Source organism: Hipposideros armiger, unplaced genomic scaffold, assembly GCF_001890085.2.
Source record: "Hipposideros armiger isolate ML-2016 unplaced genomic scaffold, ASM189008v1 scaffold_567, whole genome shotgun sequence".
In the NCBI taxonomy this organism is placed as follows: domain Eukaryota; kingdom Metazoa; phylum Chordata; class Mammalia; order Chiroptera; family Hipposideridae; genus Hipposideros; species Hipposideros armiger.
This window is the reverse complement of record NW_017731917.1, coordinates 1,012,153-1,028,281: the sequence shown is the minus strand read 5'-3', so window position 1 is coordinate 1,028,281 and position 16,129 is coordinate 1,012,153. Positions and strand designations below refer to the sequence as shown.

Genomic DNA, 16,129 nt, shown 5'->3' with positions numbered 1-16,129 from the left:
TAGGGGAGAAAGTACCAAAGTACATGAATGTACGTTCATTTAGTTATCTTTTATTCTAAATTCTATGTCTTTAAAAATATTCTCCTTTTGAGATTGTTATACCATGACAGTTTTGCTCTCATACATATTGGGGTTCCCAAGAAAACCTTGCACTTTGAAAAATAGTATGATTAAAAAAAAAGAAACAATCATTTTGGTTGGAAAAGGGCTGGTTCTAGAGAACGTCAAACTTGAAATGCCAGTTTCCTGAGGGAATTTCAGTAATTCGTTTTTGTAGACCGACGCGTGTATAGTTTTGAAGTTTTAAAATATCACTGAGCAAACCCTGCCCTTGATTACATTTAGCTTTTTGCTCAAGAATGATGGCCTTTGTATGAACTCAGCCCTTTTTATTCTTTATTACCCTTTATTATGATACACATAACAGGAGCCACTCAAACCTAACAGCTTTGTTGTCAGCAGCTTTTTCTTTTGTTCTGTTCCCACCCTTGGTGCAAGATACTTCATTCCTGATCAGGTTGATGCTCTGCGTCAAACAGAGCCCACCGCCAGTTTCACCAGGACTGTAATAATACATTAGTTTGAATTATACAGTCACCCTGTAGCAGAAATGCCTTTGTTCGCTTCAGCAAGGCAGACTGTGACCTCTTAGAATGGGTTACTGCCATTTACTTAGTTACCCGGAAGACTATGCACCAGCTTTCTCTAATACAACGAAAAGGCTCATTTACTAAGTGTGTCAGTCTGGTGTTTTTACTGTCCCTTTTTTATATTGCACGTTAATAGCATATTAAATGTCGCCTGTAAAGATCTGCTCCTTAAGCTCCATTTTAAGCTCCATCTGGAAGGCTGCGTCTACCAGATAATCCCCAAAAAGCCACGAGGCTCCTGCTGAAAGTGTCAGTAGTTAGAGCATTGCTATGCAGGAGGAACTGTGGTCTGGGGCTTTGCTTCCGTGTTGGACTTGGCTTTTGCCAAAGTTGTGTGTGTTCCTTTTTAACTGAATTTGTATGGTGCGTTACGGTTTTTAAAGTGCCATCAAGTTCTGAACCACGTCACCATGCTGCTGTGAGGTGGATAAGGGCATGTGGCATATTCTCCATTTTTCAGATGAAGAAACTGAAGCTGAAACCCAAATGTTTTTATATACTAGTCCATTGCTCTTAATATCTGCCTAATCATTGCTCCCCTTCATAAAATGATTTAGGAATAATTAGAAACATGGTTCACAACATAGCCCCGTAAACTTAGCAAAGCTAGGTCGAAATGTATTCCTGAAAGTGAATGATTGTTTCTTGAATAGAAGACTCAATGGCTTTATGACTTTCCTTACTGTAATTGAGAAAGCTAAAAATCCAAATACAATCTTTCCATTTTCAACCTGTTTCTCTACAATGGTTTATAAAATTTGATCATTAAAAAATGTTAATGTATGTTTCAGAATTGAACATTAAACACTTCATTTGTTATCTACATCATTGCTTTTTTCTGAAAAGTCTGAATCAAAAGTAAACTTAGTACCTGCTTTGTTCTTTCCTGTACTTTCTTCTAAGACCTTTTAAGATTATATTGAATGAGCTTTAAGTGATGAGATTCATTTAAACATTTGTTTGGAATTCTGTAAATAAATCCACTATGGTTTGCCACTTAAATATTTAAGTATCCCATATCAGAATCGTAGCCAGAAATTTTAGTTACTTCTGGATTTGAAACCATTCTCCATTTTTGTTCTGATGAGCGTAGAAACACATTTATTGTAGTGCAAGCAGTTCCCTCTTGGCTACAAGATTTGCTGTGGAGAGAGTATGTGAGTGGGTGTATGTATTACATTTGGCAGTTCCTTTTTTCTTGAATGAGGGGAATTGAATTCAGTTTTTCAGGTTTGCTAATGTTTCACTCTTATTCAAACATAGACCAAGAGTCTCAAACCAGCTACCATGGAAACTCCTCATTAGACAGTTTTTCCAGTCAAGTACAAGTTTGCAATTTGATCACTTTAATGTAAAAAGTGGCAAAACACTGAATTGACCACCTACTTAGGTTGACACGATAGATGCGCAGAGAGACTGGATTCACCTTTGAGTGTTAGTCACTCTCCTGCCAATATAAACAAAGTCAGTATTACCTTTGAGTGTCTTTCATTATTAGAGTTGCAGGTCTTTTGTGTCAACTGTTCTATACAAGCAATAGCTAAGTGAGGTGTTTGTGAAAGCATTAATAAACTGAAAAATATTTAGTATCATTATTATCCTCATTCATTCAAGCTAATTCAGAACTCTGGTTAAATTTTGTGTGATAAATACTAAAAATCATGAGTTTTCTCTTTTCAGAATTTGCTTATGGTGGCCATCCTTATCCCTTTTCTGGAATATTTGAAATTTCCCCAGGAAATGCTTCTGAACTAGGAGAAACATTTAAATTTAAGTAAGTAGGGAGGATAATTTTTATTACACTGTTGTAGGTGCCAAACCTTGTTTTCAGGCATACAGAATTCATTCTGTAGATTAAAATGCAGGAAGTTAAAATGTTTCTTTAGCATGGTTTTAGTTGCTGGCAGTTTATTTTAAAATCAGCGTTTGTCTAAAGCTGGGAATAGGCCAAATAAAATGCCTGAAGTAACCTAGTCTATTGCTTTTATAGAGGGACCCATATAAGTTATTCTGTGTACTTTTGAAATGTTTTACATTGGTATAACTCAGGCTCTGCTTTAGAAAACGTTCATATCTAATGATTGCTTCCCCCCTCAACCTCCTATCTGGGGGAGGTGGAGGAAAGGTTTATTGTGACCCACTTAACACTTAAAATCACTTTATTTTCCCAATGAAAGGGACACTGTTTATAAATTCCAAATAGTTAAACAGTTGATTATCCAGGAAACTGATGTCAAGGTACATGTATTACGTGTACTGATAAACCTAAAATGTCCGGATACGAGTGTTTCCTGGAGCCTTATGAGCAGTAAACAGCACTGAAAATTCAAACACTAATAATCAGATTTCCATTCCGTAATTAAGGCTTGTATTTAAAGTGATGTTTAGCACCTTAGTTTCAAGAAGTTGTAAAGAAACTGCTGGGCCTATGATAGTGAACTTGCCAAGTGAAAGGCAAGTAGTGAAATAAGATTGCTACACTGAGATTCAGGACAGGGCTGCACGTGTTGCTCACGCCTGTGTTCATGGTTCTGTGAGCCTGTCACCGAAGAGAAACACGGACCCGCAGGAGTGCCACAAGGACCATCCCAATCTGTTCCTTAGGCCTCCCTTTTGGCAAGACTACTAGAGAAAGGGCTTTCTGAGTATTTTCAGCTTACTAGGACGCCTTACTTGGATCTGACAAAAATTCTACCTTCTATTGAATAGTGTCTATTGCATTTCCAGGGTAGTAGGTGGGGTTCGGGGTTGGTTTTGGGGTGGTTCAGAGGTGGGGGGGGCTTAAAATACTTTTTAAAAAATTTAGTCGTTTGACATTCATCTCACTGCAGTACAGTGGCAGATAGCTTAAAAGATTATTTCTACAAGACAATATGGCCAGCCCATTTGATGGCAGGTGTAATTAAGCAGGAATATTTGAAGCTTTGATCTGGTTCTCTACTAATAGAAGTACTTATTCAAAAGTTGTAAAAATAACTCTGATATTACATTTTTTACTATAATGACATTGTTTTATAAAGAAAATGACTTATTTTGCATTTGTATTATTCAGACGTAGTGTACTTAAGAGTTTATTGCAGAAAAGTAGAAACTAAAATAATTGAAATTTTTTTAAGTATGTCATTTACCTTTATTTAGTCTTACTATGTTAACCCTGCTTTGTTACATCAATCATGCTATTCCTGGAAATAAGCAAACTTTTAAACATGCTTTTTATAAATACCTAAAACTCACATGGCTATGTTTTTTCTTTCTTTTTTTTTTTTTTCTTTTTGTTCTTTAAGAGAAGCTGTTGTTTTAGGGAGTACTGATTTCTTAGAAGATGATATAGAAAAAATTGTGGAAGAACTGGGAAAAGAATACAAAGGCAACGCCTATCATCTGATGCACAAAAACTGCAATCACTTTTCTTCAGCTTTATCAGAGGTAAATGAAATTTTGTCCTGAAAGTTCTTCAAATAAATAACAGTTCCTAGTATACTTGCTGTCCCTCTATATTTAACTGACTTTTTTTTCCTGATTCTTCATGTTGTATAAAATATGGTATTATTATATTTCTTTCTCTTGCCTGAATGACCTTTCTAAAGTCGGTGACTTTACAGTCAGCGCAACTTTTAGTTATATTCATGACGTTGCAGTGGGTAGGGAGTGATCACAGATCATTGTCTGTTCTTCTTCTAATTCATTTACACCCTGAAACTTCCACTTGAAAGAAATGAATGCCAAAGAGACTTCTGCTGCTCAACCACTAAGACTTCTTTTTTCCTAAATTTTAGTTGCCAACTTCAGGTTTTGTTCCTGGCTTTTCCTTATTAATAAGTAATTCACTTATCCTGTCTTGAAATTTGATTCTGCCAACTTATCACACAGGCATTTATTTCCTCCCTGATTCTTGAATCCTAAGCAGAAGACCAAAACTAGGTCAAAATGACAGGACCTTCAAAAAAAAAAACGGAAGGAAGAAAGCAAAAGATTATCACATAAGTTCTAGAAAATAGAATAGCGCTTGAACCAGCTTCCCAGCTTTCTGACTCTTAGCAGCTGGTTGCGGTGGCTGCACCAATGCTACAGAGGTTATGAGGGTGGAAAGAAGAACGTGAGCTGCTGTTTGCGTGGCCTCTGCAGGGTGCTTTGCTCCCTGGCCCTTTTCACTTCCCTCGTGGCCTCCACAGCATAGCTTTCAAACAGGACTATAGCGGACTGTTGCCATGCTTCCCGGAGTATGTTCCAGGGACCAGCGGCATCAGCCTCACATAGGAGTTTGAAATGCATCGTCTCTGCACCGCCACAGACTTACTCAACCAGAATCTCCGTTCTAACATGGTCCCCAGTGCTTCATATGACTATGAAAGTTGGAGAAGCACCACCAGTCTTGTGGGTGCGTTGACACCGTAGGGGTGACCTGGTTGATTTTCAGGGGTGAGGGAAGGTGGTTCAGAACTTCCCTGAACCTAAGCATTGTATTTGTAGGGAGTGCATTCAGAGATCCATAGAATGTTAAAACTGGCAGAGACGTTAGACAGCATCTTAATCCAGTCTCCTCATTTTACAGACAGGAATTGGGCCCTGATTGGAGAAATGGCTTATCAAAGATGGTTGTGGAGAACTCAGATTAGACCCTGATTCCCTGATCCAGTGCTTGTTAAGCTTTATCATGACTTCGTCTGGCTCTGAATACTCTCTCTCCCAAATAAGTGAACAGCTTTCTTGAGCATCTATAGCAGCACATCAACCCTGGTCTACCCTGAGACCACGTTACACTTGGAGCCCACAGAGCAGTTGCGGATGTCCCTGGGGCTGTCTTCATAGGTCACGGTTTTCATGGTCGCCCTGTATGAGTGCCGAGTTGTTAAAGAAACTGAGACTTGGTACTTACGTCACTTAACCAGCTCATCAGTGACAGAACTGCGACTAGCACTGTGGACAGCGAGGGATGTCAGGAGCTATTCTAGTAAACCCCATAAGATCAAGGCAAACAAATTTAATGATAGGTTCTCTGAAAACATGAATAAGTGTAATGTGCGTCTGCATCTTGGAGAGCATAGTTTGGAGATGTAATACTTCCAGTTGCAGATAGGCCAGATCATAGCTAGTTATAATTGATGGTTCATATATGTGCTCTGTTCAGCATTGTTCCAAAATTTCAAGAATTATCATCATTTAACATCAGAGTTACCAGTTTCGATGCTTCCTCTACAGCAGGGACTAGCAAAGCACTACAGCCTGCATGCCAACACCGGCCTGCCACCTGTTTTTGTACGGCCTACAAGCTGTGATGGTTTTTACATTCTTAAATCGTTAAAAAAAATAGTCAAAAGTATATACACAGTGATGTGTATAAATTATATAAAATTCAGATGTTAGTATCCATAAAGTTTGATTGGAACACAGCCATGCTTACTTGTTTACCTGCCATCTTGACTGCTTTCAGGCTACAGCGGCAGGTTCAGTAGTTGCAATAGAGACCGTCTGCCCACAAAGCCTAAAATATTTACCATTCGACCCTTTACAGATAAAGTTTGCCAACCCCTACTCTTCCGGTTCGATTTACTCGAATCTGACTCAGATTGGCTTAGACAGTGAGGCGGTGTATTCTCTCACAGAGGAGGAATCCAGAACGAGACCAGCCCGTTTCAGATGGTCAGTGTCTCAACAGTGCACGTCATCAGTGGCCTAAGGTCTTCCCCTGTCTCTGAGCTGCCATCCTTAGGAAGCTGGCTCTGCCCTCAGGTAGCTCCTTTGATGGTTGGCACGCACCATATCCAGATACAACAACATCCAAAAGAAGAAAACTCTGTCTGTCCCTTCAGTTCCCTTAGAAACAGCGAGATGTTTTTCTGGAACCTTCTGCCGTAGCCAAAGGCAGGCCATGTTTTATGGCCAGAACTGGATCAAATGCCCATTTCTTCTTTTTTTTCTTTAATTGGGGAATTGGGGAAGGGAAACAGTTTTGGGGAATTGGGGAAGGGGACCAGCCAAGTTGTTCTTCAATTTTAGTTGTGGAGGGCGCCAGTCGCCATCTGGCTGCCCGTCGGCAGCTCGTGGCCTCTAAGCTCAAGGTGCTGTGTTCAATCTTAGTTGCGGGTGGGCAGAGCCACCATCCCATGTGGGAGTCGAACCCAGCAGCCTTGTTGTTAAGAGCGCACGCTCTATCCACTGAGCCATCCGGGTGGCAGCTCAGCTCAAGGTTCCAAGTTCAGTCTTAGTTGCGGGCGGGCATAGCCCACCACCGAACAGGCAATCTTGTTGTTACACCAGCTGAGCCATCCTGCCACCTGTTGGCAGCTCAGCTCAGGCGCAGCATCACTGGCCCATGTGGGAATTGAACCGGTGGCCCTGTTGCTCAGAGCTTGCGCTCTTAAGCTAACTCTTAACCAACTGAGCCACTTGGCTGGCCCAAATGCCCATTTCTAAACCATCACTAGCAAGAGGAATGGCATTACCATTACTGAATGCCACTGGTCTGAATATCTTCTGTTAATATTTTAAGTGGAAAATTCAAGACATTTAAAAGTAGAGTGATAATGAGCCTGTATATACTTATAACTTCGTTTCAAAAATTATCATTTCATGGCTAACCTTGTTTTATCCATAAGCACCCATTTGAAAATACCGCTCTCATCTCTAGATTACTTTAAAACAAATCCCAAGTATTATTTCATTTCAATTGTAAATATTTTACTTTGTAGCTCTAAAGATAAGGGTTCTTTTTAACATAACCACACATGTTACCAACCTAAAAAATTAACCTTTAATCCTTAATATTATCCAAATATACAATGTTGAAATTTCCCTGTTGCCATAATTTTTTTAGAGTTCGTTTGAATCAGGATCTAAATAAAGGCCATACGCCTTGTTACCCTGAGGTGCAGTCCACATAGGAAAGGCAAGGTAGGTACTTGATTCTTTCCCTTTACTTGATAGTCTTCAAAAAATGAATTGGTTCCTGGCTGTGCAGAAAAGAGTCAACAGAGCAGCCCTCAGACTGCAGCCCTCAGAAAGGCCTGCTTGCAGGGTTGGCCCTTGGCTGGCATCTGGGAACTTGGATTTCAGGAGGGTTCCCACCATTCCCAGAATCGGTAAGAGTGGCCCCCTGTGCCTGACCTGTTCATACAAGCAATGTGATTTGTGCTAAACACCTGCTTTGGTCCTTGGAATCTAAAATTTTGGTACATACTAAGGAGAGGCTGCCTGCGGGGCCAGGCCCAGAGAACAACCTTGGATGCTGGATCTCTCAGGAGCTTCCCCAGGAGACAGCTCTCATGTGTTGTCACCACTTCTTACTGGGGTGATTAAGTGTATCCTGTGTGACTCCACTGGAAGAGGGCCTTTGAAAGCTGGTGCCTGGTTTCTTTGGGGCTACGCCTTTTCCCTTGCTAATTTTGTTTTGTATCCTTTCACTGTAATACATCAAAGCTGTGAATACAACTATATGCTAAGATCTGTGAGTCCTCAGCACATTATCTAACCTGGAGGTGATCTTGGGGACCCCTGACAGTTCCCTAGCATTCTTCAAACGTAACCAACTTTTTTTTTTTTTTTAGTATCATTATGGATTTCTTCTCCCCAGATTTAAAATTTTTTAATGTTTTAGTTCAGTGCAGTTACTGATCTTGGCCCATCTTTGATCAATGGGAACCTCCTCTGGCTGGCTCCTGAGTCTTGATATAGCCCTAATAATCTTTGATAGCCTTTTTGTTCTTTGGTATGACAAAAATAGTCCAGGCTCATCTCTGTATTTCTTACCTCAGAGCTGTTTCTTTCTAAGTAAATACAGTAGACACTTGACCAGCACAGGGTTCGGGTGCGGACGTCTCTTGCGGTCCTGCGTAAGCTGCAGGGCCGTGCAGAGGCACGTTGTTCAAGGGTCAGCTGTACTTAGAAACCTTGATCTGAGCATTAGGGCCACTCATTGCTACTGAATTGGTGATAGTTTCTAGATTTTTTTTTTTCCTTTAGACAGAGCTAGGACTTTTTTTTTATAGGTTCATAGTGATATTTCTACTTCATTTTAGGCTATAAGGTTTTTACTTACCCTCCAACAAAACACGACTGTTACCTCTGTTGAATAATACTCTAAAGACGGAAAGAACTGCAAAAAGCCTTCAACTTACCAGTAATATTGCTGGTGGTAGAAATTACTCCAGTGAAGAGTAATTTACTCACTGGAGTAATTTCTTTCTGTGTGGTTATGCCACCAACTCAATACACAGTTAGCGTCCTTTGTTTCATTTATCCTATCCTATCCTTTTTTTTTTTTTTTTGGTGGGAGGAGGTTGCTTTTCTGTTTTAATTTTATGTTATATAAAATCTTTGGGCAGTTCCAAAGTCAAATCTAAAATGAACAAAATGTATTCATGGACGTCTAGCTTCTAGATGTCCACACCCATCTACCCTTCTATCCATGGCCTCTAGAACGGTAAGAGAAAAACTTGAGTTGTCTTAAGCCACTAAGTTTCTGATAATAATTTTGTAAAGCAGCCATAGGGAGCCAGTACAGATGTGGGTACCTGAAGATGGGGTGCCGCTGTAACAATACCTAAAAATGTAGAAATGGCTTTGGAATCGGGTGACAGATAAAGGCTGGAGCAATTTTGAGGCGTTTGATAGAAAAAACTTACATCACCTTGGACAGACTATTTAGTAGTAGAATATAAACATTAAAGGTGCTGCTGGTGAGAGCTCGGAAGGAAATGAGGAATGTGGCGTTGAGAACTGAAGGAAAGGGAACCTTTGTTCCATTGTGGCCGAATTAACTGCTTCTCATTCTGTAGTCATGTGGAAAGCAGAACTGCAAGCAGAAACCCTGCAAACTTGGCGCAGGAGATTTCTAAGCAAAGTGCTGGCCTGGCCTCCTCCTGCTGCTCATAGTAAAACGCAGAAGAAAGATAAATTGAGGGAAGAACAGTTAAGTGAAAAAGGAATCAGCACTTGGTGATTTTGGACTTTCTCAGCCTATTCAGATTGCAAAAGAAGGTAAAATTAGGGGTTTTACTATTAGGAAAGCATACTGTGGAGAGAAGGCCCAAGGGTGTGACTGGATAAACTTTTGCTGCTGCTGAAGAGATTAAACATGTGATTCATGGATCCTCTCAGCAGAAACCAGGAATAGAGATGGAATTCCCAGGAAAGATTTGCGGAGGAGCCTCTTGTTTAAAAGAGTGAATCCCGTGGCATACATGGGACACTCACAACGGTTTTAAGGGTGTTATATTAGCAGAAACAGTTCCAGTTTAAACTGAAAGGGACAAAACAAAATGAAAGAGGCTCTTGGATTCTCAGAATTCTGCAGGTGGGAAACAGGCTGGAGGAAAAGAATAACTTCAGGGACCCAGAGGGCAGAACTGAGGGGGCCACAGAGGATTAATCCCAGGCCTTGAAACCTAAAGGAGACTACTGGTCCGATTTCAGAATTGCTTCGGATTAGTGATTCCTTCCTTCCATGTTCCTTTTGGAATTGAAATGTCTATCTTATTCTGTACCTGTCCTCCATTATATTTTGGGAGCATCCTATATGCACTTTTCTCCACTTTGCGTTTTTCACCTAACATTGTATCCTGGAGTTGTCTCTGTAGCAGTATATAGAGATACTCATTTCTTTTCACAGCTGGAAAGTTCTCCTGTGGATGTACCAAAATTCATTTAAACAGTCCTGTTAGTGACATTTCTGTTACTTTTATTCTTTTGCTATAATATAAATTGCTGTCATGAATAAGCCTGTGCATACTTCTTTTTATATTAATATTTTTGCCAGTGTGTCTCTGGGGTAGAGTTTTACAAGAGGGATTACTGGCTTGGAAGTTTAAATGCAAACACAATTTTGCTTCATAAACCAAATATTTTTTACCACTGCCCACAGTAAGAAATGCATTTTACATCATGACTCAATATATGCACACATGTACACATAACCAAAACAGCTCTCACGATTACGCTACTATCTACAGTCTATTTCGTTTTTAAAATTCAACGTAAATACGGAATGACCTACTGACGGATCAGCACACTTTTTTGAAAGGGCCACATAGCAAAGATTGTAGCCTGTGGGTTATTCATGGACTAGACTCTGCCTCTGCCATTGTAGCCCAAGAACCACAGGCAATAAATTCATACGTAGGCATGGTTGTGTTCCAATACAATTTCATCTGCAGAAACAGGCAGCTTGTAGGTTACAGAACCCTGTTTCGGGCTAATCAAAGTACATGACGTCAGCTTCCCACGAAGCACATGGGTATATGGGAGAAGGTGGTCGCTGAATAAGATCAGGACTTAGGAAGCAGAATGAAGGGGATGCCTGCTGGAGAGGGAGCGGCGTCTGTTCCATTAACCTGCGTGCTCTTCGTCCCCACTTCTGGGGTTAACCATCAGCTGTGCAGATGTCCCTGAATGTGCCTTGAGTGTAAACTATAATATAATACTTGTTTGTCTGTTTTTTAGAGTAGACAGATGGGAATGGTGTCATGTAAGGTCAGTAACCCTAAAGGCTGGACCTTTAGGGGGGACAGTTGCACTGCTTAATTACAGGTGTCAGCCTAGTTACATATTAGTTGATTTGGTAACATAAGATACTTTGAAACCACTTTCCTAAGTCATCAACTAAGATAAGACAGATGGTACTTCTAGATCCCGTCATCATAGTCTCTGACATAACTGGAGGCAAGAATGCCCGAGACAGTGGACTCAGTTAAGCCCAGCGTTGTCTGCAGAAGGGAAAGAGGCTATTGTGTTTTCCCGAAAATAAGACCTAATCGGAAAATAAGCCCTAGTGTGATTTTTCAGGATGCTCGTAATATAAGCCCTACCCCAAACATAAACCCCAGTTAAGATCGTCAGCCAGACATAACTGTTTGAATAAATGTAGAATTTTGTACATGAATAAATGTAGATTGTTGGAGGAAAAAGAATGTAAGACCCGGTCTTCCCCTGGGAGATGCCTCTCTCTGGGCCAGTCTGAGCTCCTTGGAAAAAGTGGGTCAAGGACAAAGCCAAGGGGTAAAAGGGTGGCCAGAAAAAATGGAGCAACTGGAGGGAAGTAGAAAGACTCTGCAAAAGGAGAATTCACAGATAGGAAACGATCCAAGACTGACTGCTCCAACCCCCAGGAGCTGCTCTTCCTCTAATATCTCTTATTAACAAGAGTCTTCCTCTGTGTTCTTCAAAGTATTTCTACATGTGTCTCATAGCAGTAGCAAGCATCAGAGAAAAGAGCCAAATGGAATTGGCTCATCTTGCAGATGGGAAAAGTAAACAGCTTGACAGGTTCTTCAAGAGGAGGGGGTGGGGCGGACAGTAGGAACCCCAGGCTCCCGAGTTAAGGCGCTGCTTGTGGTCCAGGTCTGATGTCATCACCAAAGGCTAGCGGGCAGTGGCTTTTCTGAACAGCCGCCGCCCTCCAGGGCTCCTTGGCAGTGGGACCTCGTCACCTTAACCTCTCACCTAACACGGCCCTCTTTCTCCTCTAGATTCTTTGTGGGAAGGAGATTCCTCGCTGGATCAATCGACTCGCCTACTTCAGCTCCTGTATCCCCTTCCTCCAGAGCTGCCTCCCTAAGGAGTGGCTCACGCCCGCAGCGCTGCAGTCCAGTGTGAGCCAAGAGCTGCAGGACGAACTAGAAGAAGCTGAGGACGCGGTGGCGTCCGCTTCCATGGCCAGTGCAGCAGCAGGCACCCGGCCTGGGCGCCACACGAAGTTATAAACGTCTCCAAAGTCACACATTCAGAACTGTCTCTGGCAGCTGAGCATCAGAGAGAAAAGGAGAACAGTAAGCGTCCTTCGGCTATTTCATATGCAAAGATGGCTCTCCCCCAAACCCTAGTTTTTCAGCTCAGGATTCTCTTTGTAATCAACTCACTTGGCGCCGGAGGGAGAACTTCCTATGAAGCCGCCCTCTGTTTTTTTTACCCACTTGTAAATTTGGATTTACTTCTGTTTTATACAAACTCGGTTAAGTTATGTTTACAGTATTTTGTATCGCTGTTTACAAATCTTGCATGGACTCCTGCCACCGTGAGACAAGAAAACCTTCACGTCTTTAAAAACGAGGCAGGTAATCTTTGTACACTCCTGACAATTGCCAGAACTATGGCATAAATACTAGGCACACAAAAAGGTACTTAACGCAATTATAGTCACCTCACCTGCTTAAGAACTGTTGTGTAGGTTTGTGTTTGTTTTGTTAAGGTTTTGGCACCAGGATGCAGAGAGGTGAAGGAGCACACACAGCCCCAGGGCTCGGGACCTTGGTCTGCAGGAAGGTGGCTCGGCTCTGGGTCTCGCTCCTCTCAGCACTCCACGCCTCCCACTCCAGGTAGCATGTCTCCTGAGGTTCCCGTCGGACTGTTGCTTTCATCCCAGTTGTCCATCCACCCACACAGGTGGTACATGATTGTGTCCGTCTGGCTTCGATGCCTGATTCTGTAATTAAGATGTTTTTCATATATTCTTGCTAGTAACTGACGAGTGGTTTTGCACATGTGTTGGGGGGCTTCATTTTTATTTTATTACATACTGATATCCGCCCTGCACAGGATTTTATTGATGGGGTAGGAATATCCTAAATGGTAGCCTTGTGAGGAGCAGGATGAGTTGACATTCAACTGCTTTTAACTATTCAGGCTACCTTTTATACTAGACCTTGAAAACTAGTCTAAAGTAATACACTCCAAAAAAGGTAATTCTTTGATATTTCAGATATTTTATGTACCATATCAGAAACAGTATGTTGAGTTTGTCACTTTGTTATGAGAGCATTTTCATCTCATAATAGAAAGCCTAGCTAGCCTCATCGACCCCTTGTCTAAAAATCACATTTGTGTGTCTTAGAATTCATCCTTTTCTGTTCTCTCAAATGTATGTCTCTTACATAACATACTCGAAGGACAAAATTGTCACCACAGCTAAGTCCTCATTAGCAAGGAATCTGTCTGGTCAAGTCTACTCCCAGTTTGACCCTTGGATGAAAGAGCCAAGTCATTACATGTCAAATTCAATTTTTCTGCCTTAAGAATGAATGTCCTATGTAAAATATTGGATGCAGTGTATAAATTACCCAAGGCAGTGACTTCAGCTTTATATATATTGTTAGTTTTAAAGTCATCTACTTTTATTTAAACTTCTAGATTGGATTGTTTGCTATTCTCTTTATAAAGATACATATCTGTCAGTAAACTACATTTTTAACTTTTCCATAAACTGATTTTGATTCATTGTATCAACTTAAGCACACCCTGTTCATAGGGAAAACACACCTTGTGTTATGAGCATTGACCTGAGGAAAATGAAGCCACTTCACCTAATTTATGCTTTTGACTGTTGTTTCTGGAGAGGAAAGCCTTTACAAATTATGCTCAGTTCTTTGGGGGGACAGAGCGCTTGTTTGAAGAGATGTGACGGAAAGAAGAAAGGGATACATGTGATCTTTATGAAAAGTTGACTCGGTTCAGGCCTAAAAGATGAGATTTAGAATAAAACACTAAGATGCTAGCAGTGAATTTGTTCTCTCAAAGAAGGGTCTTATCACCAAAACCCAGGCTAGTGAAAAGTGTTTGATGCACTTTGCTTGGGTTATTTGTTTTTGTTTTGTTTTTTTAATAATGTGGTAGATGACAGCTTTTTCTAATACATTCACGTGTACACGACTTAAACCTGGGCTGCTGACACACATAAAGGAGTGGCCCACCATTCATCAGACACTTCTTGGTGAAAAGCCAGGAACGTGCCATCTGTGCAGATCCAGAATCCAGCACCTCCGCACACAACCATTTTAATTTGTTGTGTTTACTTTGATCGGCAGTATTTGGCGTTTTAAAAGCGTGTAAAGGGTCCTAGTAGAAATAAGTCATGGCCTAAGGCCAATGAACATACTAATAATCAGCAGATAAAATTCTGGATGTGAGATTGTTTCAGGTTGAGAAATAAAGAAATTACTTTAGAAAATTTCATTTAACTCAGTTCCTTCTCTGCAGTTCAAAATTGAGAATGGGTGTCATTACCCAGCATTTAACCTGCTTCCAACCTGATCTCTGTTAAGAAAAACCCTGTATCAAAAAGCTGGTCATTAAGATACATGTGATAGGATGGAGTCGTATTCTCTTCGCAGTTATAACCAAGTGAAGCACATTTCTCATGGGGGGTTGGAAAGTAATATAGTGTTAGAGAGGCAGAAGCTGCTGGTTTCTACCATTTGTTTTAAATGCTCTTTTTTTGTTGTTTTTTTGTTTTTCAACCCTAAGAAGGGGGCATCAGCTTTGGGAAGTATGGCGTATGAACTGTAGCAGGCGGTGATGTGGTAGTAAAGAGAGCATCCTACTTGATGCCTGAAATCCAGCCCACTATTGCTCTGACCCATAGCAGTAGCGCAAGTTACCTTCACCAGCATTTGTGCAGCACAGGGAGCTCTGGTCTTGGCCAGCTGCGAGCATGGCGTGTGTGCAGAGAGCCGACGCTACAGACGGCTGCACGACTCTGTCCATCGCTTCTTTCCATCACTACACGGGTAGCAACACGGTCACCGCTTCACGGTTCTAATCGGTGTGTCTTCTTATGGCTCCCTTTCTGTAAGCTGCTCTGTAATTTTGATACATGCTGTGTTTTCTTTCAGTGACTAAATTTAACAGACTTGGGTTTTGTTCAGCGAGCTGGCCGTACCGCCATTGTAACCTCTTGTCTTCAGTGTGGTTTTAGCGTGCACTCCATCCTTAGACTCCCGTTGTCTGCTCAGTCAATGCACATCCATCTTCACTGTTGGAAAGGTGCTACAGCTGTTAAAGAACCTTCATGAACCTGAAGACAAATCCTTGTGAAGTTGAATGCAAATGTACTGTCATTCATAGTGTTTATATAAAAAATACCAGGACTCTTCACTTTTGCTACCTTGATAATAGCATTGGGCTATCATGTTAACAACATTGAAATACATCAATTTATTAAAAAATACTTTTATAAGAAATAGTCTCTAGTGCTGTCTGACCTCCAGGAGACGGCAACTGTTCTGTTTCTGTGCTGGGGGTGGGAGGTTACTTTTAAAACCCAAGACTCCCATCTGCTCTGGAGACACAGCCGGCCCCACCCCATCATGTATTCCTCTCGTATTCGCATGTACGTTTCTCACATGAATTCCTCTTGAGCTCAAGTCCTTGGGCCAACTCCATAGGCGCCAAGGAGAGCATAACCACACCCCCTCCCAGGCAGTGGGTGCCAGCCCCGGCTTCCGGGGAGTGGAGGCGAGGCTGCGAATAGAAAATGCTCTCTCCCCTGCAGAGGAAAAGGCCCCTTGCACACACACACTCCCCATCGTAAAGCATCAGCGTGCAAGAGCCTGTTTCTCTTCCGGAAAGCACCTCTAACCCTTCCCCTTTGTCCTCCATTGACCCTCTTGCACCTACCTAGTCAAGTAATATTTCCCCTCAGGAATTCAAAAACGTCTCTGGAATTAAGTATTGTTAAATAAATGGTGGCGGTCTTTTGTGGTCACTCCCTA

General features: G+C 41.5%; 1 protein-coding gene across 3 annotated transcripts in view; it reads left to right on the top strand.

The window, feature by feature from the left end:
• The window catches only part of DESI2 (desumoylating isopeptidase 2), a 41,358-nt gene extending 25,760 nt beyond the window's left edge, over nt 1–15,598 (top strand). Inside the window, exons 3-6 of one of the 3 annotated variants that reach the window (XR_002121865.1) lie at nt 2,331–2,424; nt 3,935–4,076; nt 12,113–12,412; nt 12,832–15,598. Coding sequence is in view for 2 of the 3 variants with exons in the window: in XM_019623852.1 (XP_019479397.1) it covers nt 2,331–2,424; nt 3,935–4,076; nt 12,113–12,346 (470 nt within the window). In the remaining variant the exon portion in view is untranslated. Of the gene's footprint in view, nt 1–2,330; nt 2,425–3,934; nt 4,077–12,112 lie in introns of all 3 variants that reach the window. The other 2 variants (XM_019623852.1, XM_019623853.1) reach the window with 2 other exon arrangements.
• Nucleotides 15,599–16,129: the final 531 nt, after the last annotated feature.